The following is a 22,686-nucleotide window of genomic DNA, read 5'->3' on the forward strand; positions in this document are numbered from 1 at the left end:
TCTACATCTCAAATCCTAGTTCCTCCCCTTGAATGCCGCTCCTTCCAAGTACCTTGCTGGTGGCAGGATGGGGTGGGAGCTTAATCAGAGCCACAGTTGGGCTGCTGTATTAACTTCTGCCAAAAATCCATTGTCAGTACAAGCAAGGAGGAACGTGAAAAAAATGTTCCCACCCCAAACAAAAATATGGTGTTCCAATTCAAATGTCAAGATTCAGGATCGAGTATCTCTGACTTGGCTTTTAAGCAAATATATATATATATATATATTTGCATCTTATTTCTCTTTTAAAGTGGCGTATTGTATTCCATTACAAGAGGCTTGATGAATGGCTTTTTAGAACTGCCAACTCCCATCATCCTTCAATAAAGTATTAGGACTATGGGACAATTGAAGCCAAAGAGAGCCCTTATAACTGTTATGTTCACATTTCATCAAACCCCAGGGATCTGAGGGCAAGGTTTAGAATGCCATGTTGTAACAGTTCAATAGTCGACCTTCTTTCATTCTTCATTTGGATGTTGTTGAAATCCTATGCCTCAGTTTCCCATGTAAAGAGAGAGAGGCTCTATCCTGAGTAAAATTCAGTTCAGTGGCACAGATCAAGATTATTTTCCACATGAGAAAGATAACTCTTTACCAGGGCCATAACCATAATTTCCTGTCTGAAATGACATTTGAAAATAGCATAGAGGCTCATGGTTTTGGCAGCTTGCCAGCTACAAAATTACACTCTGGGCTCTGCCTTTCTGGCCATGCTAGTTTAATGGATTAAATAAACAAACAAAAAATCATTCACGTGCTGTGCAGCCAGTAAATCTGTTCTATACAGAGCACAAAAGTCCATCAATCTTATGCAATCTTATGTACACCTACTGAGGACTCAGTGGAGCATGCTTCTAAATAAGGCAACAAAGGACAGCATTGCCATTTGGCCATCTGCTTTGCAAAATTAAAAGAAGCACCAGCCAGGGTTTAGAAGAAGAGGATGAGCTGGTGCTTAGAAGCCATTTTTGAGAGAGACCGGGCTTGTTGGTCCTACTCAGTTAATGACGATATAAGTTGGAAATATTATGAAAAAGACTTGATAGGGCGGTGTTTCCTAAACTTTTCCCTTCATTATCCAATCACGCATCAGAAAGTCCTTTTTACTCAATGCAGCTAAAACCCTTTAAGTCACTTTAAATGTCCCTGTTATGTTTGGGTAATGGGTTTGTGTGTCGTTATCCAGAGGGGTTGGGGGGAGAAAACCATTTGCTAAATTTTAGGTAATTTGCCCTGGTTTGAGCAGCAGTACCTTAGGAGGAAAAAATGTGTAAACATTCCTTCAAGATAAAAAGAAAACAGTAGTTTAGTTTGGTCTAGATTTTGGGCCAAAGTTAACTGCTTTGGAGAAATACTAATAAGAGGATTGGATTGGCCCTGACTATTAACACAACAGGAAAGAAACAGGCTCTGCTTCATTAAAGATGTGCAGCTCCCAGGAGACAATATCATTCTGAAGGATCCCCCAATGATGTGCTGACATGGCTACAGTGCCCAGGCAGTTTCCATGGTCACCTTACAGTGCATCATTCTGAGCCCACCTTCAGGGTGATGCTTATAGGATTGCAAGTTAATTGTCTCCTGGCGGGTCAGTGGGAAGCAGCACTACCACTACTAGGGAATGTGTGTGTGTGTGTGTGTCCGTGTGTGTGTCCGAGTGTCATGTTCTCTTATCTGGGGCAACAACCTCCCTTAGTTACAACCTGATCTTAATAAAATGGGCTGTGGGGTGGGAGTTGTGCTTTTGACTAAGTTTTAATTCCTGGTGCCTACATGGAAATGTTCCTGCAATTTTCTTGACAAGTTTGGAAGTATTTCTCCCTTGCCTCCTTCCCAGGGCTAAGAAAGAGGGACTGGCCCAAGGTCACCCGCGCTGAGACCTCGTACCTAAGGAAGATTAGAACTCACTGTGTCTTACTTTCCAGCCTGTTGTCTTTAACCACTAATCAAAGCAGCGTAAACCAGGCGTGTTAAAATGACCGGGAGAAAATAAAGTGAGTGAAAGCAATAGATCCGTTATGGCTGTGGGATTCAAGTTACAAAAATCCAGGCTACAACTATGCTACATGGTAGCACTGAGGAAGGGAAACTCAAATTCTTTACTGCTATCTAGATTTTTGCAGGGGAGTCTAGGATTAATGGCTTCAGCAATTGCCACACATCACAGTAGGCCATAGTTTATTGAAGTCTCACAAATGAGCAAAGTTGTTTGGCTGGTTCCTGGTTTTCACTACCCTTGTTCTGCATCTCTGTGGCACCAAAACCCAAAGAAGAGAGGAAATTACAACCCATGCATTCCTGATTGCCACATGATTTCAAACTGACCAGTAACACACCATGCAACACACTGGAATTTCTATTTACAAGATTAACGTATTAACTTGTTTTTGTTGCTCCGAGGCTTTTTCAGGATGCAACTTGCTTGTTCCTTGTTTCTCATCCGTTTCTGCGGCACACCTAGGCTTAACTATATGCAGGCAAATTAGATTTACTGCAAAGACACGCACCTTGAGAGAAATATGATTTGTGGAAGTAATTGTTTATTGGAGATTGTTTTAAAAGGTAACTTTTCCAGTTACTGTCTGAAATGGGAAATTCCATGCCATTCTATGGGTTGTCCTCAACTTATTTATTTATTTATTTATTATTTATTTATTATTTAAACTTGTATACCGCCCTATTCCCGTAGGACTCAGGGCGGTTTACAGGGAAAAATTAAAAATACATACATACAAAGTTAAAATCGATTAAAACTAAAATTAAATTAAGTCCCTGAATTTAAACTAAAACCCCATTAATAAATAATTAAAACCCCTCAGTCTGGGCCAGACAGCTCAAAAAGCCAAGTTTTCAAATCCCTGCGAAATGAGCGAAGCTCGGGGGCAGTCCTAAGCTCCGTGGGAAGATGGTTCCAAAGGGCCGGTGCGCCCACAGAGAACGCCCTTCCCCTGGGGATAACCCGCCGGCATTCCTTGACTGGCGGTACCCTAAGAAGGCCCTCCCTGTGGGAGCGCACTGGACGATGGGAAGTTGATGCCGGCAGCAGGTGTTCCCTTAGATAATCCGGACCCAAGCCATTGAGAGCTTTATAGGTCATTACCAGCACCTTATGACCACAATTGAGCTCAGAATTTCTGTTGCTAAGTGAAACATTTGCTAAGTGAGTTTTGCCCCATTTTAGACTTTTCTTGCCATGTTTGTTAAGTGAATCACCACTTCTGGTAAATTAGTACCACAGTTATTAAGTGAAACTGGCTTCCCCATTGATTTTATTTGTCAGGTTGCAAAGGTGCTTCCATGACCCCGGACACCGCACTATGAGTGAGTTGCCAAGCATCTGAATTTTGATGATGTGACCATGGGAGAGCTACAGCAGTCGTGTGAAAAAAAATTTCAGTGCCATTATAACTTTGAACCGTCACTAAATAAAGTCGAGGACAATCTGTATCTAAAAGGATCCCATTTTGCTATAAAAATGACAGAAATGGTTGAGGGCTGTCTTTAATACTCACTCTGGTCTGGCTCTAACCCAGATTCACTTACTGCGCAAAAGTTGTCAATAGCTTTTTTTTAAAAAAAAATTCTTCCTGCTTGGTCTCATTTTCAGTGGCCTTCAGTTTTAGCTCCTACAGGCAAATTCCATACAGCTGGGTTTATTGTAACTGAACAACTACAAAAAGAACGAACACATTTTCCTCTGCGCCTGATCTGCCTCTTCTGAAATTTAGCTCGTAAGTTCCCTGAAATAAAAGATCGGTTTGCTTTTTACTCTTGTGAAAAGACTGGTATACTATGTTATGACTAAAGCAATTTTTGACTATGTTGATGTAAGGAAAAGTTGCCTCTTCCATCCCCTTCCTTGGAAAAACCCAGGCACCCCTTTTCACATTACCAAATTTTAGTGGAGCAAGCATTATACAAAATCAAAAGTGTAAGTCCTAATATAGCACAAAATAATTTTCAAAATAAAAGACCCCACTCCTCCGAACCCCAGAACCCCCCCCCCCCCAACCCTACTGCATGTCAAGTTAACTCTGGCTGCTTTACTCTCTCCTCAATATTAACTGTGATCCCAGGTACCAAAAGGTTGCTCATTCTTATACTGGTTATCCTTCACCATTGCACACCCTCTCCAAAATTGCTTAAGCAGGCACACACAGGCTATCCAAAACTTTTTTCCCTTCAAGCCAATGAAAGAGCTTTCCTCCATCTAGCCTTTTTGGCCATCAGTATAAAGTATGAAAGGGACGCGGTGGCTCACTGGGTTAGGACACTGAGCTTGTCGATCAGAAGGTCGGCAGTTTGGCGGGTCGAATCCCGAGTGCCGCATAGCAGAGTGAGCGCCTGTTACTCGTCCCAGCTTCTGCCAACCTAGCAGTTCGAAAGCACGTAAAAATGCAAGTAGAAAAATAGGGACCACTCCGGTGGGAAGGTAACAGGGTTCCGTGTGCCTTTGGCGTCTAGTCATGCCGGCCACATGACCACGGAGACGTCCTCGGACAAGCACTGGCTCTTCGGCTTTGAAACGGAGATGAGCACCGGCCCCTAGAGTCGGAAACGACTAGCACGCATGTGCGGGGGAACCTTTACCTTTACCAAGTATGAAGGATTTAAAAAAAGAGGATATTTTGTCACAATACATAGTTTCCTACTGAAAGTCCAAAGAAAAGACAGCGCTGTATTACAAAAGGACAAAGAGAGAGAGAGCACTTTCATTCAGAGGCAGCTTTTATTAAAATGGGGGTGACATCTAAAAGGATACAGTACAAAAAAAATTGGTCCAAGGGGGAAAAGAAAACCACAGAATGCAAAGCATAAGGAGCAATTTAAGAAGTCTGCAAAGACAGCTGATCTCAAGAGTTTAGTTCACATATACTTGCCCTGAGAACCAGTGAGAACCACCTAAGAAACCAGGGTTCCAATCCCCCAGGGTCACAAAGCAAGGAGGGGCCAAAGGGCAAGGTGCCTTTCGTATGGCAAATGTAAGTTTTGAAGTCAGAATCTCTCACTCTGAAGGTGGACATACGAGCGCACACACACACGCATTAGGCTTCCTGAATTCAGAGCAGACCCTAGCTTCATTCTGGACATGGAGGAGGACGGGAGGGTGTGTGGGGGGGTGTTTGTCAGTAACTTGATTCTTGCAGAGATAAGTGTCAGAATGGAAACAGCTGGGACCTGTCCAGCTGCCTTAAAGAGTTTCCAAAATCAGCCAGCAGAAAGATGCAACAGCTTCCCCACCCAGTCCTGCCAACAGATGCCCAAGACTTAAGAAAACACAGACTAGAAAGGAAACGTCCTTTTTTGCACACCGACATCTGCTCCGCTGTGCCTCGGTTACACCTGCTTGCGTAACTCCGCTCCCCACCTTTTAATTTGCCCCAGAAACCTGCTCTGTGCAGTCCGGTGAGGAAGTCAAAAAGGAGAACAACTCTAGTCTGAAGGGAACAATCTTCTACCAAGCACTGTAGATACAAAGGATTCGTGCTGGGGAGTGGGGGGGTAGAAGAAGAGAGAGGAATTGGATTAGGGAGGCTTTCTTCCCCAGAAGGCAGTGACTTGGGATATTCAACTCTGACCAAGAAAGTGGCCTACGACTACCTGGCACCTCTGCCAGTAATTGCCTCCCCTTTAATAAAACACCCACACTGAAACAAAGATTGTGGTCCTGGATTGCAGCTCCCTGAAGGTCACACATAGGGAGAGTCCGCTCCTTCCCCAAAGATGAATCTGTATTGGACTTCCCGTCTGCCTGCCCCCAGGAGAGGCTAGAAAAGTGTTAAGAAGCCTGCCTCCAATTTGGGCCCTGCCGTGCACAGCAACTGCCCAGCCGACTGCTCTTTTGGGGGCGGGGGGGGGGGGCAGGGAGAGAGAGAGAAGGGAAGAGTTCCTGGGCTGGCACACTTGGCTCTGAATGGAAGCTGTCTCAAGTGTGGAAGAACGTCAGGCAGAGGCAGACCTGGGGAGTGCGGGGCTCAAAAGGAAGGAGAGCCAGGCTGAAATGCAAGACCCTTGGCCTGGGTACCAACATCATCATCATCATCATCCCCAATGATGAGTCCATTGGATCAGCAGAAAGAAAAGGATGTCGGCTGGAAATCAGTGGAAGGTTCTGTGCTGGAATAGGAATTGTATAGGCCTGAGCAGTGAATCCCTGCAGTGTTTCTAGCCATTAAGAGATGCTGCCTGTTGGGAGGCCGGCCCGTTTAGGTATTGCGGATTCCCAGAGCTTGTTCAAGTTCTTGCCTTCTCTGCTGGACCTGTGAAAGAAGCGAGACAGGCTATCTTTATGCACGGGTTAAAAAAAAAACCAGAACCGCCTCTGGTATTTTCAAGCATTAGGCTCCAAGCCAGAAGCTCACGTCAAGCCTTTCCCAACTTGCAATCCGGTACTTTCCATATTTATGACAATCACCCCCCACTGTTCACAGCCCACACAGCCAAGGATTAGTACTGCAGGACCACACATTTGGAAGCCTGCTTTGGTCTGAGCAGGAAGGAGTACTTTTCAACTCAAATTTGACACCCGTTTGCTATACAGTTGGCAGAAGCAGAAAAAGGAAATCTGCCCCACCCGTCAGCAGGGCTGAAAGATCCTGAACAAGCTGTTGGGTCCCATTCCAGAAATCCCATTTACAAAGAGATCCCATTGAATGGATCCATTTTACCTTAGAGTAGAAATATCTGCATACAGCCTCTTGGGCCCAAGGCTGGAAGTAAAATTCAGCTCGTCGCTCTTCTTCTGGGTTCCCAACAACATCCGTCATAGCCTGAAGGCGAGCAAAGACTCCAATTACTCATCTTGCTCTCCCTGAAATCCCCGTCTTGGCTCTCGGCTCTATCCCTCTGGCAGGTGACTTTTTTTTTTAAAAGGAAGACACAGCAAGTGTTTCCCCCTCTCCCTGCCCCCCCCCCCATGTCTGTATTCTCCTCAAAGGAGTCTCACCTTCAGGTCTCGACACTGGGACTGCAGCCAGTCATTGATGAAACCCTGGGGATCTCTGGCAAAGCTCAGCATAAATTCACGCTGGGTCTTTAACTGGTTAATGGTTTCTATGGTCTCATGGATCTGAGATGAAAAAATAATGCACAAATACATTGGAAAAATAATGGGGTTATACTATACTCTACCGAAGTGGGTTACCGGGTGCAGGCGCTGGTTTATATACCGTATATACTTGAGTATAAGCCGACTCGAGTATAAGCCGAGACCCCCAATTTTACCCCAAAAAACTGGTAAAAGTTATTGACTTGAGTATAAGCCGAGGCTGGGAAATGCAGCAGCTGGAGGCTGGATCCCCCGAAAGATGTCTCTGCTGAGATGAGAGAACGGGGTGGCAAGCCGCCGAGAGAATGGGGCGGTGGAGTGCTCTGCCGAGAGAATGGGGCGGCTTGCTGTTCTCTCGGTGCAGCACGGCAGAGGCTGGATCTCGCGAAAGAAGTCTCCGCTGAGCGAGAGAATGAGGCGTCTCAGCGCCCATTTTCTCGGCGAAGACTTCTTTCGGGGGATGCAGCTTCTGCCGCCCCTTTCTCTCAGCTGCCCAGTGGAACAGCTTGCCACCAGAAATCAAGAGTGCTCCATCACTGGAGGTTTTTAAGAAGAGACTGGACATTCACCTGTCTGAGATGGTATCGGTCAGTGGTGGCGAAACTTTTAGAGACCGAGTGCCCAAACCGCAAGCCAAAACCCACTTGTTTATCACAAAGTGCCAAGGCAGCATCGGCATTCTGGTGCCCTCGGGGGAGGGGACAGGGAGGCGCCTCTGAGTGCCGCCTCTGGCACGAAAAAAAGGGGGAGCAAAAAATGGGCCACCGTACCGCAAGGCACAAAAATGCCAACCGCCGCGCCGCAGGGTGCAGATACAAGGCACCGCACCACGTGAGAACGGGGCTGGGCTAGTGAGTATCACGCAGGCACTAGCCCCGCCCCCTTTGCAGCATGTGCCTGCTCGTGGCCCCGTGCGCGCATGCACGCATGTAAAATGCTTCCCCCTCCCTTTTCTTCCAGTCCACCAACCGACAAGGACCTGCTGCTGGCAGCGGTGGTGGCGCACGTGCCAACAGAGAGGGCTCTGAGTGCCACCTCTGGCAGGCGTGCCATAGGTTCACCACCACTGGTATAGGTCCTCCTGCTTGAGCAAGGGGCTAGACTAGAAGACCTCCAAGGTCCCTTCCAGCTCTATTCTATTCTATTCTATTCTATTCTATTCTATTCTATTCTATTCTATTCTATTCTATTCTATTCTATTCTATTCACTTTCTATATTTCTATTCTATTCTATTCTATTCCATTCACTTTCTATAATTCTATTCTATTCTATTCTATTCTATTCACTTTCTATATTTCTATTCTATTCTATTCTATTCTATTCTATTCTATTCTATTCTATTCACTTTCTATATTTCTATTCTATTCTGTTCTATTCCATTCACTTTCTATATTTCTATTCTATTCTATTCTATTCTATTCTATTCTATTCTATTCTATTCTATTCTATTCACTTTCTATATTTCTATTCTATTCTGTTCTATTCCATTCACTTTCTATATTTCTATTCTATTCTATTCTATTCTATTCTATTCTATTCTATTCTATTCCATTCACTTTCTATATTTCTATTCTATTCTATTCTATTCTATTCTATTCTATTCTATTCTATTCTATTCTATTCTATTCTATTCTATTCTATTCTATTCTATTCCATTCCATTCACTTTCTATATTTCTATTCTATTCTATTCTATTCTATTCTATTCTATTCTATTCTATTCTATTCCATTCACTTTCTATATTTCTATTCTATTCTATTCTATTCTATTCTATTCTATTCTATTCTATTCTATTCTATTCCATTCACTTTCTATATTTCTTTTCTATTCTATTCTATTCTATTCTATTCTATTCTATTCTATTCTGTTCTGTTCTGTTCTGTTCTGTTCTGTTCTGTTCTGTTCTGTTCTACGTTCTGTTCCATTCCATTCCATATTTTCTATTCCATTCTGTTCCACTGTCAGAGCCCATCGGAGGCAACCCAGTCAGCCCAAACAGGAGTTACACTAAGGCTACGCAGCCTCTCCTCTCAACCTGAACCCCTCCTTACCTTTCCTTTTATCTGCATCCTATTTTTAACTGCCGGCTCTGCCCTGCCCTATTTTGTCCTTGAGCACTCGTGAGCTCATCAAGAACAGAAGGTAACCGTGGGGTGAAAGGCAGGGCAAGATCTGCAAGATCCCCATTTGCATTTGACTTTGCCATCCCATCTGGTTCGAGATAACACACCACACACACACACACACAGAGAGAGAGAGAGAGAGAGAGAGAGAGAGAGAGAGAGAGAGAGAGAGAGAGAGAGAGAGAGAGGGGATGAGGATGAGGATGAGGAAGAGGATGAGGATGAACGAATTTTGCAGCTGCTTCTTTAAAAGCTCTCTTCTCTCAGGGATGCCCGAGATAGTGAATTGCAAGCAGAAATGAATTTCTCCTTCCGTTTCTGATCCGCGCAAACACCCAAGCGTGAACGCCATCACCTGATAGCTTGGGTGCCTGTTCAATTCGTTAGAGAGAGAGAGAGAGAGGGGGGGGGCTTTCTGTTTGTTTGTTTTACCACGAGTTGACAGTTGGGCAGAAACCAGAGGGGGGAAAAAAGAATTTCGGGCTTCGTGGGAACCGAGGAAGCAAAACAAGATGCAAAGTCTAAAATCTATAGGCTCATAAACCACCCCGGTTTCTTGAAACAAACCGGGATTTCTCTACCCCAACCTTGAAACCATGGATCGAGTGAATCTCTTTACCGAAGAATGTGATGAACGGGAGAAGGTGAGTCTTCGCCGAGAAAATCTCAGCGCCCATTTTCTCGGCGAAGACTTCTCCGCCCCTTTCTGTCAGCTGCCCAGCTGAGAGAAGGGGGTGACAGAGGCTGGATCCCCCGAAACAAGTCTCCGCTGAGACGAGAGAACAAGGTGTTTCTCCCCCCCCGCTTTTGCCGCTTTTGTGTGTGCGTGTGTGTGTGTGTGTGTCCCATCTGCAAAGCTTCCGAGGAAGGAGAAGCAGGATACTGGTTGGGGGGGAGCGGCAAAAGCGGGGGGGGGGAGAGAGAAACGGCTCCGCCTTTGGTTCCCCCTCCTAAAGCACAGGGGCGCTAGAGAAAGTTTGGAGTTGGGTAAGGAAGGGCAAAATTCAGGAAGAAAAGCGGGGCGGCGGGCGAACGGGAGACCTGTACAAGGGGGAAGGGGAACTCTCTGCTTTGTGTGTGTGTGTGTGTGTGTGTGTGTGTGTGTGTGTGTGTGTGTGTGTGTGTCCCATCTGCAAAGCTGCCGAGGAAGGAGAAGCGGGATACTGGTTGGGTGGAGGAGGCAGTGGCGGCGGCGGAGGCGGCCGCAGCACCGGCAGTCTTCCGCTTTTGCCGCTTTTGTGTGTGCGTGTGTGTGTGTGGCCCATCTGCAAAGCTGCCGAGGAAGGAGAAATGGAGGAGGCAGTGGCGGCGGCGGCCGCAGCACCGGCAGCCTTCCGCTTTTGCCGCTTTTGTGTGTCTTTGTGTGTCTCCTTCCTCGGCAGCTTTGCAGATGGGACACACACACACGCACACACAAAAGCGGCAAAAGCGGAAGGCTGCCGGTGCTGCGGCCGCCTCCGCCGCCACTGCCTCCTCCACTTCTCCTTCCTCGGCAGCTTTGCAGATGGGCCACACACACACACACACACACACACACACACACACACACAAAGCAGAGAGTTCCCCTTCCCCCTTGTACAGGTCTCCCGTTTGCCTGCCGCCCCGCTTTTCTTCCTGAATTTTGCGCTTCCTTACCCAACTCCAAACTTTCTCTAGCGCCCCTGTGCTTTAGGAGGGGGAACCAAAGGCGGAGCCGTTTCTCTTCCCCCCCCCAACCAGTATCCCGCTTCTCCTTCCTCGGCAGCTTTGCAGATGGGCCACACACACACACACACACACACAAAGCAGAGAGTTCCCCTTCCCCCTTGTACAGGTCTCCCGTTTGCCTGCCGCCCCGCTTTTCTTCCTGAATTTTGCGCTTCCTTACCCAACTCCAAACTTTCTCTAGCGCCCCTGTGCTTTAGGAGGGGGAACCAAAGGCGGAGCCGTTTCTCTCTCCCCCCCCCGCTTTTGCCGCTCCCCCCCCCAACCAGTATCCCGCTTCTCCTTCCTCGGAAGCTTTGCAGATGGGACACACACACACACACACACACACACAAAGCAGAGTTCCCCTTCCCCCTTGTACAGGTCTCCCGTTTGCCTGCCGCCCCGCTTTTCTTCCTGAATTTTGCGCTTCCTTACCCAACTCCAAACTTTCTCTAGCGCCCCTGTGCTTTAGGAGGGGGAACCAAAGGCGGAGCCGTTTCTCTCTCCCCCCCCCCCCCCCCGCTTTTGCCGCTCCCCCCCCAACCAGTATCCCGCTTCTCCTTCCTCGGAAGCTTTGCAGATGGGACACACACACACACACACACACACACACACACAAAGCAGAGTTCCCCTTCCCCCTTGTACAGGTCTCCCGTTTGCCTGCCGCCCCGCTTTTCTTCCTGAATTTTGCGCTTCCTTACCCAACTCCAAACTTTCTCTAGCGCCCCTGTGCTTTAGGAGGGGGAACCAAAGGCGGAGCCGTTTCTCTCTCCCCCCCCCCCCCCGCTTTTGCCGCTCCCCCCCCAACCAGTATCCCGCTTCTCCTTCCTCGGAAGCTTTGCAGATGGGACACACACACACACACACACACACACACACAAAGCAGAGTTCCCCTTCCCCCTTGTACAGGTCTCCCGTTTGCCTGCCGCCCCGCTTTTCTTCCTGAATTTTGCGCTTCCTTACCCAACTCCAAACTTTCTCTAGCGCCCCTGTGCTTTAGGAGGGGGAACCAAAGGCGGAGCCGTTTCTCTCTCCCCCCCCCGCTTTTGCCGCTCCCCCCCCCCAACCAGTATCCCGCTTCTCCTTCCTCGGAAGCTTTGCAGATGGGACACACACACACACACAAGCCCAGCGGCCAGACTGCGCTGCCTCCCCAAGGGCTCCTAATGGCTTGCTGCCCCGCGTGACACCGCTGGCTGACGCTAGCTCGTCTCTCTCTCTCTCTTCTTTCCTCCCTCCCTCGGTCTCCCCCTCCCCCTTTTCCGGCTCAGCCCCACGTCACCAGGAGACCAAAACGGGGACATCATGGCAGAGCAGAGGAGACACAGGAAGCGGATCCAGGTACCGGGCTGGCTTATCTCCTCCCTCTTTTCGCAACCGCTCTGCGGGATGACTTTCCCTTTTCCTTCTGGCTCACCCCCCCTCCCCCGCCCGGTCACCCTTCCCTCCCTCCTCCCCCCTCCGCCTCCTCCGAGGCCGCCGCCAGTCAGCATCTCTCCTACCGTTTTTGCGGCTTTTCCGTCGCCCCCGCCGCCGCTCCCCCTTCCCCGCAGAGCCGGCTGCATCCAGCGCCTTCTTCCTCTGGAGGGAAGCACCGAAGCCTCGGCCGCGCGCAAGTCCTCGGTAAAAATTTTTTGTTGACTGGAGTATAAGCCGAAGTGGAGTTTTTCAGCCCAAAAAGTGGGCTGAAAAATTCGGCTTATACTCAAGTATATACGGTAGTTGGTCTTGGAAATGCACGTGGAGTAAGAAAGACTACAATACCTCCCAGGTCCTTCCCCCTTTGTTTACTCTCTTGTACTTTTTACAAATCAAAGTACATCTACTTCAGAGATACAAACCTCTATGGTTAGACTGTAACTCCTGACCCAGAGTTAACCAGCCTCTTTCTTACCTTCCTTGTATTAATGCAACCATTAGGCCATACTGTTTTTTAGTTTAGCTTCAAGAGCAAAATAACTTTTAATACCAACCCGTGGCATCGTTTTCATGATCAGTAAAAGAAATACACATTATCAAAAAGATACGGTCTCGGTTTCGTAACCAAAGAACCTCGAATACTTAAAACTATTACCCAGAAGTGGAAGGACATGAGAGCCACGATTTTATGCATCTGCCCAAGGCAATTGTTCTATATTAACAGTGAGACTTGTTCGCAGTTTACGCAACAGAATTTTAATCCAGGGGATGTTCAGGTTAAGAAAAAAGGGCTTTATGACTAGAATACTATAGAGCCAACCCAAATATGTCACATTCTCCCTTCCTTGCAAGCTCTTTCTGTTCTGGATAAAGGAGTGGATGTTTCAACTGTTGCCTGGAGTCAGAATCCTACAGCTAGGAATCTGCTTCATTTAATCTTTCAGTGCCTGTCACTGGGCAATCTTCCCAGAGGCAACAAAAAGCTCGCTGCCAGCCTGGAACCAGAGAAACTGACCTTAATCTGTAGGTCCGCTACAAAACTCTGAAAAAAGAAGACATCTTCCCAGTAGCATTTGAATCCTCTGGCAGCCGTACATCAGCTTTTAATATTGACATTTACAATATACATACCTAAAAGTTAATGATCCAACTTTCACAGGCTTCACTGAGAATATAATAAAAAAAAATCCTATGTTCTTAACGGCTGTCTGAAAAAAGATGCCAGTCTCTGCTATATACTTCGGCTGGAGGCAAAGTCCAATGAAGGCAACAGATGTAATCTGAATAGACCCTTATAGGGCCAAACCTCGTATTATAGGAAGGGAAAGAAAAACTACAGCCAAACTAAACCGAAATTCACAAAGGTCTATTCTTGATTCTTTTGGTAAAATTACTGAACATTTTAACCAAACCTTGGTACTATTTGCTACTTTAACGGATTGTAATGATTTAAGGAACTGAAGTAACATCTAACCACACACTGAAGTCTGGGGGAGAGGAAGCGTCATTGCTCAGACGTCCCACACCGAGACACTGCCAAAAAACCCGTTTCCAGGAGCGCACACCTTGTTATCCAGTGCAGCTATCTCCTGCTGGCTAGCTGTAGAAAGCAGGAAAGAATTCATTTGGGTTTTCAAAGTATCATCTACTTCTACGTCAATGTCATAGCAAGCAGTTTTCTTCTGATCGTTTGGATCAACACTGTAAAACAAGACGAGAAAGAAAATGCTAGATTCAGAACTTCGTTCAACAAACCATCTGCACCCACCCCCCACCCCAAACACAGAGCTTGTGAGGCAATGGTCTCATTTTTTTCTTAATGTGGAAGTTTCAATTTTGGATAGTTCTTCACTGCTTTCAAAACCTCTTTCTATCCAGGGCCAAATGTCTGGCCAGATATTGCCTTACTGTCGCGCCCCTTCCCTTTCTTAAAAGTGATCCAGAATGTTTCAATTTCTGGCAACATTTGAATAGGGTTTTTTTTCCCTCCCCCAATTCTGCTGCCACATAACTATTTTGGAAACGCTAAAATGAAACACTTTAAAATTCTAGTCTGTGATATAACGCGCGGCAGGAAGTAATATTGAAAATAGGAAACACGCACTGGGACAGCTGTGTTTGCAGCATATAATATTCAGCAGAGCTGAAAGAATATTTCATGAGTTTGTGGTTCAGCCCCAAGACCTCACATCGGGTACCTTACCTGATGACATGGTTAATAATAATTGGCTCGGGAGGCATCAGTAACGCATGAAGCCGCTGTGGGATCTCTGAGAACTTCATTCGCTGAGACTCGAATATCTGTACGTTCAAAGAGGAATTCACTTAGCAAGAGCCAAGCTTCAGCATGCCAGCAAGGGTTGGGGTCTGTGCCCTTCCTTTTACCTGCTGGAGGTACTTATCACAGATGACATACTCCCGTTCATGGGGGTCCTGCAGCTTGTGAGTCTTGATATATTGCCACAGGGCTTGGATGATCACTGGGCGGGTCTGGGTGTGGATTCCCAAGAGACGAGCCAAACGTGGGTCTAGTTTGAATTGTGGAGGCTGGAAAGAGACAATACAAACTCAAAAGAGCAAGAATAAACATTTAAATATTTTCTTTTGGGGGGGGAATAAAAAGGTAACTAGCCTTAATAATTAAAGTGTGAGTTAAGAATGTTTTGTATTGTAGAAGATGTAGTTAGCCATATATTAACTTTTACGTTTTCTTGTATTCACCTAATGTTTTTATCCCTCGCTATGTTATTTTTTAGGACGCTGAGCTTGTCGATCAGAAGGTCGGCAGTTTGGCGGGTTGAATCCCGAGTGCCGTGTAACAGAGTGAGCGCCTGTTACTCGTCCCAGCTTCTGCCAACCTAGCAGTTCGAAAGCATGTAAAAAATGCAAGTAGAAGAATAGGGACCACTACAGTGGGAAGGTAACAGCGTTCCGTGCGCCTTTGGCGTCTAATCATGCCGGCCACATGACCACGGAGACGTCCTCAGACAAGCGCTGGCTCTTCGGCTTTGGAACGGAGATGAGCACCGGCCCCTAGAGTCGGAAACGACTAGCACGCATGTGCGGGGGAACCTTTACCTATGTTATTTTTTAAGTCTTTTGTTTTATGTACGTATTTTTAAAATGTATTTGGTTTTTTAAAAATTTTGTGCAATTTTATTTTTAGTTTTTTTTAAAAAAAATATTGTTTATATATCCCGCCCTCTTTATGCTGACCTATGACTTTAATAAAGATTTCGACTTGAGGTACAATCCGAATCCAGTGGCCTGGAGAAAAAATTCCTCCCTTTCGGCCCTCGGGAGGAATGCCACCTACCTGGTAGTCCAACATCAGGAGGACAGTGCAACGCACATTCACATCGCCAGGCCTTTTCACCTGGAACCCATCAGTCTCCTGGGTTGTCGCTGTCCTGTGCCACTAGTAGGAGGGAAAGAGTACAAGAAGGGGAAGCAGGGAAAGAAGTAGGCGTTCCGTGAGAAAACAAAACATGGGAGAACCAATGCTGCACAGGGGGTGGACTCCGATCCACGAAATAAAACTTTGGAACACGTAAACGTGCAACCCTACAAGGAAAAGCCCTCAGGAAAGAGGAAGCTGGCATCCCGTATATGGCCTGGAGCCTCTTCAAAGAGAGAACGTAAAGATAAGAGGAGGACGTTGGGAGATCTGCATAAACATAAATGGAATTTTTTTAATACATGGTCTTCTGTGCTCTGAATGAGAAATGCACAACCTGAAGCCAAATCCAGCACGCGGCTCCCTAAATTTTGCCCCTCCCTAAGAACCCCAAAAGATGCTACCAAACTGTTAAACCTGAAAACATTAAAAAAAGTTTTTGTCCCGTCTACCCCACATTTCCCCCTCAGGATATCTGGGGCCAAGAAAGGCTGCACGACTCTGCTATAGATGAAACCTCTCACCTCCACCAAGTGATTATCTGGGCCATAGAGGTCTTTGTCCAGCTCAATCACCAGGGATTTAAAGAAAGACGAGAACTTTCTCTTCTGCTTGGTGGCATCATACTTGGAGAGAGCAGACTGCAGGAAGGAAAAAAAAATCCTTTTATAGATAACAATACCAATAGCCAAGAGTCAGTTACCAACAACACTGAAACACAGAAAGTAAAACTGTGAACTATGGGTGTATCTCTTTCAACTCTACTTTCCGCTTCTTTATGTACATTCTCTTTCCTTTCTCTCCCATCTTTTTCCCCTCTCTTTTCTATACAGATAGTCCTTGGGTTTACAACAACTAGAATTGTTGTTGCCAAGCAACATGGTTTTAAAGAGTGATACTGCATTACTTAACGATGGCAGTTTCAGCCATCCCAGTTGTTGTTATGTGACCACAACTTCTGACTTCCTGCAAACTTCCCTGTTGACTTAGCTCAGGGGTAGGCAACCTTGGTTCTTTTATGACTCGTGGACTTCAACTCCCAGAATTCCTGAGCCAGCCATGCTGAGGGGAAAGGGAGAGGTTTCCAAGCTGAGCCAAGCTGGCTCAGGAATTCTGGGAGTTGAAGACCACGAGTCATAAAAGAGCCAAGGTTGCCTACCCCTGAGTTAGCTTGTTGGAAACTGGCAGGGAACATTAGAAATTGTGAACGTGTGACTGCAACTCACTGCAACGTTGTAAGTATACGAGCTGGGTGCCAAGCACTGAATCACAATCACATCTCCCTGGGGTCGCTGCAGCAGCCAGAACTAAGACATAAATTTGTCATACGTTTGTTCAGCACTACTGCAATTTTGAACCATCACTAAATGGTCATAACCCAAGAAATATTTGTAATTGTTAATGTGTTTGCCTGCACTGCCAAATAACGCTAAAATCACACCTAACAACTTAGTTTTTCCCCAAGATTTCTAAGGGAGGAAGGAATGACAAGAAAGGGAAGACTCTTTTTTAAAAAAAATATTACTAAATTAATTTGTTTGTTTTGTTTTCTCCAGGGGAAAAGGAATGTATAACATTGTATCTGACACTGATCACCATTTTGCATATATTTCTAACATCTTATATGCCCAAGTTCCCCTGCCATAGACCCTTTCTACAATAATGTAGGACCAACTAAGATTTCTTACATTTTACTTTATTTCAAAAAATTATACATCTTTCACTTTATCAATCTGCAAACTTCAAAATAACGTGGGAGCTTTCTGAAGCGAAGAAGTTTAAGAGTAGCGTCTGGGAAAGCTCTTACATCTAATCTCTCTACTACAATGAAGCTCCGATCAGGAGAACAATGTGTACAAAGCAAAGAGCACCTTTACTGCAGAGAGACCTAATTGCTCATTTCAGAAAATTATACGGCAATTTGTGCAAAAATGCTTCTTTGGCCACGCTCTTACTCTTGCCTAAACTAAAGCTGGTACTGCTCTCTCTCCATTTTATCTAGTTCCAAGACCATCAGGAGTGAATAATTCATCTCTGCCACATTTCTAAACTCTGTACAGGAACACGTGGTGGTGTTAATTCCATTCCACACTCACATCTTCCAATAATCGTCCTTCCACTCGAAGTTCCCATGAGGCTACGGTGCCTTCTCCATCTTCTGCATCTGACTTCGCTGGATTAAAAGTGTTGGAGATAAAAATGCGCAGTTTTCTTTTTTGCTAAAAAGGAACAGAATCCCGTAGATGTGAAAAACGAGAGTCAACATTTCAGATTGCTACCATTATTCCCTCACCCCTCCCAAACAGCAGTATTTCTATTCTCACAAATCTCTGCATCTGAGCAAGAACATACCTAAAGCATTTCTACAATATGAAAGTGTCCAGGAAGAAGCTCTAGAGCAGGGGTGTCAAACTGCTGGCCTGCAGGCCGGACACGTCACGAGGAAACCGTGCCCACCCCATTGCTGGCAATGGGGAAAAAGTTCCGATACATGGCGCAATGTCACGAGTTTGACATGCCTGCTCTACAGAAACAATGCCTAGGACATAACAGAAATAACTATCCTTGGGTCAAGAAGTTAAAGACACTATTCTGCAGATCAAAAGTAAGAAGGTGTTTGCAGGCCATCAGTCAGGGACCGTATGCTAATAATAGATGGGCTGCAAACCACAGAGGTGTGTGTGCGTGTGTGCGTGCGCGTGCACACATGCGCATATGATTCCTTCTTTTTGCTTTGCTTCCTAACTGCTCACAAGGAGGGTGAAGAATAGCTCACTGTTGTCAGAGGTAATTGCTTCCAGAGGTCTTGTGAGGTAAAACTAAGGGCTGCGTGTGATCTTAAGGCTGCCAATTGCAGCCTTAAGATATAAGAGAAATATAAGATATATATAAGAGAAAAGATATAAGAGAAAAGTACTGGGGGGGTAAGGGAAAAGGATATTAGATAATCAAAGGCTAAGAGGGGAAGTAATTCAGAAAACTGATAGAAAATAGTTTAGTAAAATCAAAGCATCAGAGACCTATGCACCTCGTGTTTGTAGCAGCCACAACCTATTCAAGTAGAAGCAGCTGAGTCAGAGGAAGCCTAAAAGTTGCTACACATTTTTCTGCTGTTTAGTGAAACCTAACTGCTTACTGCTATCAGCAAAAATACGAAGCAAAAAGCTTGCTATTTTTGCAGATACAGATTATGCTGGAGAATAATGAAGAACCTTGACACGTCTATCATTGGGCCTCCAAAGCAGCAAGCTTTGTACTGGTAGAATAATAAAGCTCCCTGGGCCATAAGACAAACTACTTCAGTGGGGCCCTGCAGGAGCTGATCCCCTCCCCCAGGCCGCAGCAATGAAGGGTGGGTGGGAGAAAAGAAGGCAGTATCTCCCGGATACTGTTTCTTTCTGCTATCAGAGCCCAGAGCCTGAGTGATGCGTGGGTACCCTCTCAGCACTGTCAACGTGGAGAATACCTTCCCCAACAGAGGGTAGGTAGTGGAGGTGGCAGTGGTGCTGACCGAGGCCACAGCTGCCTCAGGAGATGGGACTTCTCACTATGACTACTGGTTTCATATATACTATTTTTTAAAGACAGAAGGCCTGGGATAAATGGAGTGCAGGGCCCCATCACTGTCGCCACCCTGCCTTCACTATGCATGTGCCCCTTATTCACATACCACGCAAATCATAATGTGATCTGTTGATCTTGGTATGACGAATCCACATTTGTGAGCTGTAAGATTATATCTTAGGTATAGGGATCTGTAAAACATTCTGTCGTGCAACATTCCAATCCCCAGCTGGGCTATTAAAATGGGACTGTTTGGAGTATTTTGGAAGTACGTTGCACCATATTTAGAATCCTTTTCTAGATTCAGAACATTTCATAATGAAGCCAAGTATTGTGGTTCATTCAATCAATAAGTTAAAACTTAGCCAATGGTGCTAGGATGATGTGTGAAGATGTGTGTAGATTTAGATTTTTTAGGAAAGCTACAGATAAGTGAGTTTCAAACTTATGCACCCTTCCTCCTTACCTTAATTGGCCTTTTCAAAGCCTCCTGAATATCCAACCGTTTCCTCATAATAGTCTGGTCCAGCTTCCTCTCAAATGCCAACAAATCCATGTATGCTTGAGACTCGGGTACTAATTCCCGGATCTAGAATTCAATGCAGCCAGAGTCAATCAGCACAGCCATTGCTACTGGTAACTGCCACACAAGACCCAACATTTTACTTACCCGCTGAGGTAGAATTTTGTCTGCCATCTTTTTTTTCTTGGCACTGTACAAAGACAGAAAGATTGGATGATAAATTTAATTCTTGATACATGTTGAAGAATATCATTGTTGATTTTGTATCAAAGAAAAATTCTACTGAAACTAAGATTGTTTTTAGGCACATAGGAAAACAGATGTATTTGGGATTGTATTTTTTTTAGCCATATTGGGAAAAGCTTTCTTGAAGAAGTCAATATTAGGAACCAGAGCGTAACCCTAAGCATACCAACCCAGAAAAAAGCTCGACTGATTTCAGTGAAACAGACTCTTTTAAGAAATGCAGAATGCAAATTTGGATTGTATGTTAATAGGGGAAATCAGTCTACATCTGTATGGTGCAGAGACTCAATGTACGTCTTCAACACATCAAGATCTGTGAGTGACCAGATAACTGTTATTTTGGATCTCAAAATAAGTAACACAATGCAGTCCATCTGTACAAACCACATGAAAAGCAGACAGTGCTCTGTGCAAATACCTAACCAAATGCTGAGGAATTACAGTATGAATGGATGCGTTGTTCAGGATGAATAGGGGAAGGAATTATATCAATATATTGATATTTAAGATTTCATTAAATTTTGTTTCCAGTTTCTTCAGCTTGATGAAAAGACCGTTGCTGGAAGATTGCATAAACATGTCTGTCAGTATAGATGCAGCTGAAACCTCTCTTTTTATACACTGCATTTCTCATTTAAGTTGTCCTTATGAGAGGCATCCTCTAATTTTGAATGAACTATTTGCAGACATCAATACATAGGATGATATCTCAAAGGAGATACAGTGGTACTTTGGTACTCATCATTAATTGGTTCTGGGAGGCACAATGAGTACCAAAAATATTTGGTAGCACACAAATTTTTCACATAAGGAATATTGTATTGAGTTACAAGGCAGCCAATATTGACAAGTTCTAGCTTGTGAGTTGTGTACCAAACAAACAATGAGTACCGGAATAAATTTTTTGCATCAAAATGCATTGAGTAACAAATTCTATGAGTTCCAAATCAGTTGAGTACCAAGGTACTGGCTTAAAACAAGAGCATTTACACTGCTGAATGCTAGGATGCCTACACAAGAAAGGAGGAATCTCTTACTTGTGATTCCGGTTTTGTACTGATTGTTGCTGAACCTGCTGAATCTGCTGAGGAGCTGGCCTTTTGCGAGACTGGTCCATTCCTGACTGAGCCATCCCAGGTCGGACAGAAGGGCTCCCGCCATAACCTGGAGGTCCCATTGCAGGTCCTTGAGGAGTCATGCGGCTACCGGGCAACATTCCAGGGCGCTAGGAAAAGAAACAAACCGATTGGTTCGCCATGCCTAAGAACTCAGCTGCTGATTCTTGTTCTCAGCTTGCCACAGAATCAAGTAGCATCACTGCTTTTCGAGTGCACCAATTCAGCAACAGAAATAACTTGCGCCTTTGAAAAGAATCCTGAAATAATTTTCTTGTTAAAAACATCTCATGGAAGATCCAGTATTCCCACTTGCCAATAAATAATGCTTGACGGGGGGGGGGGAATCAAATCAAATCTTTCTTATTTGGGAAGCACGTAGCCCTGCAACTCCCGCTTACAGGAGTATATAATTCAGGAAAAGTATTATTATTGCACTTTTGAGCGCAAGTAAAAAAAACGGACAAGAAAGGTTATCTAAGTTAATATTCAATTTGCCATCACTTTCTGATTTATTTCCCCCCCCCCTCGAATTTGGATCTTTGATGAGACAGGCAGTTTTTTACTCCTGTTTCTCAATATATTATTTCAGATGTTTGAAGGGGAAGCAATAATATGCAATAACAAAACCAGGGAGTATTCGTCCACCATTAACCCAGAGCCAGACAATGTCTTCCCCGCCCCCAACCCTCTAGGTCCATTCTCATCTTCTTTTCTTGTCTCCCGCCCAGCAACAAAGCTAGACTGTTCCTCCCGACGCCCACAGCCCCCCTAGCTCTCTCCTCGCACCCTGCCCTTGCAGCCTCACCCCCATAGTCCCACTATTTGTATATAGATATATATATATATATATTTATGCCGCGGATCCCCTTTTCAGCAGCCGCCTCTCGTCCTCCATCTTTCAGGAATGGCTCTCATTCTCCTCTTCCCCTCCGAGCCCCGCCCACTGCAGCTGAGCCGCCTCCCCCCTCCCCCACCCTCGACCACCACCAGCCCCCTCAGTAGCGGAGCAGCAGCTCGCGCTCACGCCTGGCCTTAGAGCTCCGCCCCACACCAAGGACCGCCCCTTTTTCAGCCGGGCCGGACCGGTACCGGGTATGCAGCGCCGGGCAGAGGGGAGCGGTACATTCCTTGTCCGGGAGCCGGGCCCATCCGCACGGGAGGCCCGGCCGTCCCTGGTCCTAGCGGTCCCGCCCCAGGGCCGGCTCCACTGCCGCCACCGCTCGGAGCTACAGACTGGAAACCCGCCCGCGCCGCCATCTTCCCTCCCTCAGCCGTACAAAGCAGGCGGGAGGGCGGATGTGGGCTTGGGATGATTTAGTAAGGCTTTATCATAGACACGCGGTCTGCGGGAGATAGAGCGTCGCCGGATTCTCTCGGCTTCGCGGAGAAGGGTGGAATCGCGGGAGAGCCTTGTGGAGTCTCGGGCCTGCTGTTGCAGAGGCTGTAGCTCTCGCTCGACCGGAGAGCCCCTCGCTCGTGGTAGAAAGGGCTGAGAGGCAAGTCTCTCGTACAGTTA

The 22,686-nt window shown here is 45.9% G+C and overlaps 1 protein-coding gene across 2 annotated transcripts; it reads right to left on the reverse strand.

Annotated features, from left to right (window-relative positions):
• Window positions 1–4,752: 4,752 nt before the first annotated feature.
• On the reverse strand, window positions 4,753–22,437 carry SMARCD1 (SWI/SNF related BAF chromatin remodeling complex subunit D1). Of its 2 annotated transcripts, none has more exons than XM_081315811.1 (13): window positions 22,260–22,437; window positions 21,090–21,277; window positions 19,954–19,996; window positions 19,750–19,872; window positions 17,816–17,938; window positions 16,244–16,360; window positions 15,639–15,740; window positions 14,708–14,869; window positions 14,526–14,623; window positions 13,888–14,023; window positions 6,992–7,114; window positions 6,714–6,815; window positions 4,753–6,305 (listed from the first exon to the last, which is right to left on the reverse strand). In XM_081315811.1, the coding sequence occupies exons 1-13, from the start codon at window positions 22,425–22,427 to the stop codon at window positions 6,252–6,254; spliced, it is 1,539 nt and encodes a 512-aa protein (XP_081171937.1). In that variant the 5' UTR covers window positions 22,428–22,437; the 3' UTR covers window positions 4,753–6,251. The 2 variants fall into 2 exon arrangements, with proteins under 2 accessions (XP_081171937.1, XP_081171938.1); XM_081315812.1 differs by lacking the exon at window positions 22,260–22,437 and adding an exon at window positions 21,976–22,101.
• Between the last annotated feature and the right edge of the window lie 249 nt (window positions 22,438–22,686).

This window comes from Vipera berus, assembly GCF_964194415.1.
Source record: "Vipera berus genome assembly, chromosome: 2".
Classification (NCBI taxonomy): domain Eukaryota; kingdom Metazoa; phylum Chordata; class Lepidosauria; order Squamata; family Viperidae; genus Vipera; species Vipera berus.